The sequence below is a fragment of the Oryx dammah genome, unplaced genomic scaffold (assembly GCF_014754425.2).
Source record: "Oryx dammah isolate SB20612 unplaced genomic scaffold, SCBI_Odam_1.1 HiC_scaffold_14, whole genome shotgun sequence".
Classification (NCBI taxonomy): domain Eukaryota; kingdom Metazoa; phylum Chordata; class Mammalia; order Artiodactyla; family Bovidae; genus Oryx; species Oryx dammah.
In genome coordinates this window covers 22574377-22575577 of record NW_024070198.1, presented here as the reverse complement: position 1 = coordinate 22575577, position 1201 = coordinate 22574377, and the positions used below count along the sequence as shown (strand labels likewise).

The window sequence follows — 1201 nt, the reverse complement described above, 5'->3', positions numbered from 1 at the left end:
TGCTTCAAATTATGACCCTGAGGTTTTGCCACATTATTGGAGGGAAAAAAAAAAAAAGGAATGAATTCTGTTGATTAGACTGTATTTGAGGCACAAAATGAACCTGAATATTTTAGGAAGATTTTCAGCAATAAGAACTAAAACAGAAGCTCTGTTTTTTTTTTTTTTTTTAACCTAACAGTTTACTAATTACAAAGTTCCTCAAAGGCAAAGTCCATGTCTTATCTGTCGTTTTTGTGCCTATCAGCATCCAGCATTAAAGTTTAGGATAATTGCTAATCATTCCGGTTTTTTCCCACTAAAATTCAGGCTTTAGATCCAGAAAACTTGTTCTAGCTGTGTGATCACCTGAATCTCGGTTTCCTGGTTTCCTGTAAAAAGAGAGGAATGTGTAACTTGGATAGAAACGCCCAGCCAGATGCTTGATAAACACAGGCACCAGGCAGAACTTGGTTCTCTGTCTCATTTCCTGAGTGTTGTGGCTGGAGGTTTTCCTGACTGGCGAGAGATCTTCTCCTCAGTCAGAGAAGAGGGACCCTCCTTTTTGTCTAGGTAGCTGTTTTGTGTGGCACGTGTAAGATGTAGCTGGAGCCTCGGTCTAGAGAGTTCAGGTGTCTGCCGTTCATATTTGGGCCTCTGAGCAGGCCTTAACCTCAGAGTGAGAGGATGAATGGGGTATTACTGAACTTGAGAGCAGGAGGAGCTCATCAGTTGCCCACAGGGACTAGGCAGTGACATGCTTGAGTCAAGCAGATGGGGTTTTTGGACAGTAGGGGTCTGGGGGAGGCTGAGGTAGAGCTAGAGGCCATGTACGTTTGTGACCTTATCTAATATGGCCCCGGGATTTCCAGAAGCTGGAAATCAGAATTTCTGTATGAATCCTTTTCATTTTAAGATGTTGATAGTTAATTTCATTTTTTTTTTAATTGTAAAACAAAGGTACCACGTGGACATAGAACTCAGTAGTGGGCCCACGGGCCCCAGTTTGCAACCCCTGCTTTCAAACAGGAGGGGCGGTGATACAGCTAATACAGAAGGAAAGGACTTGCCCTCCTGGCCAGCTGTGGAGACACTGTAGTAGAATTGCCTTCCTGCTCTCTGAGTACCGCTGGCTTCATCACATGCTCCCTGCTGTTTTGTCCCTCAGCTTTGCACCAGCCCTTGCTGAAGATGGCATACTTCTCGGTGCATTTATTCTATG

At 44.0% G+C, this 1201-nt stretch overlaps 1 protein-coding gene across 1 annotated transcript in view; it reads right to left on the bottom strand.

The window, feature by feature from the left end:
• Nucleotides 1–312: 312 nt before the first annotated feature.
• Nucleotides 313–1201, bottom strand: part of LOC120873501 (steroid 17-alpha-hydroxylase/17,20 lyase) — a 6802-nt gene continuing 5913 nt past the window's right edge. Inside the window, exon 9 of the mRNA XM_040254167.1 lies at nt 313–371. Coding sequence (XP_040110101.1) covers nt 313–371 — 59 coding nt within the window. The remainder of the gene's footprint in view (nt 372–1201) is intronic.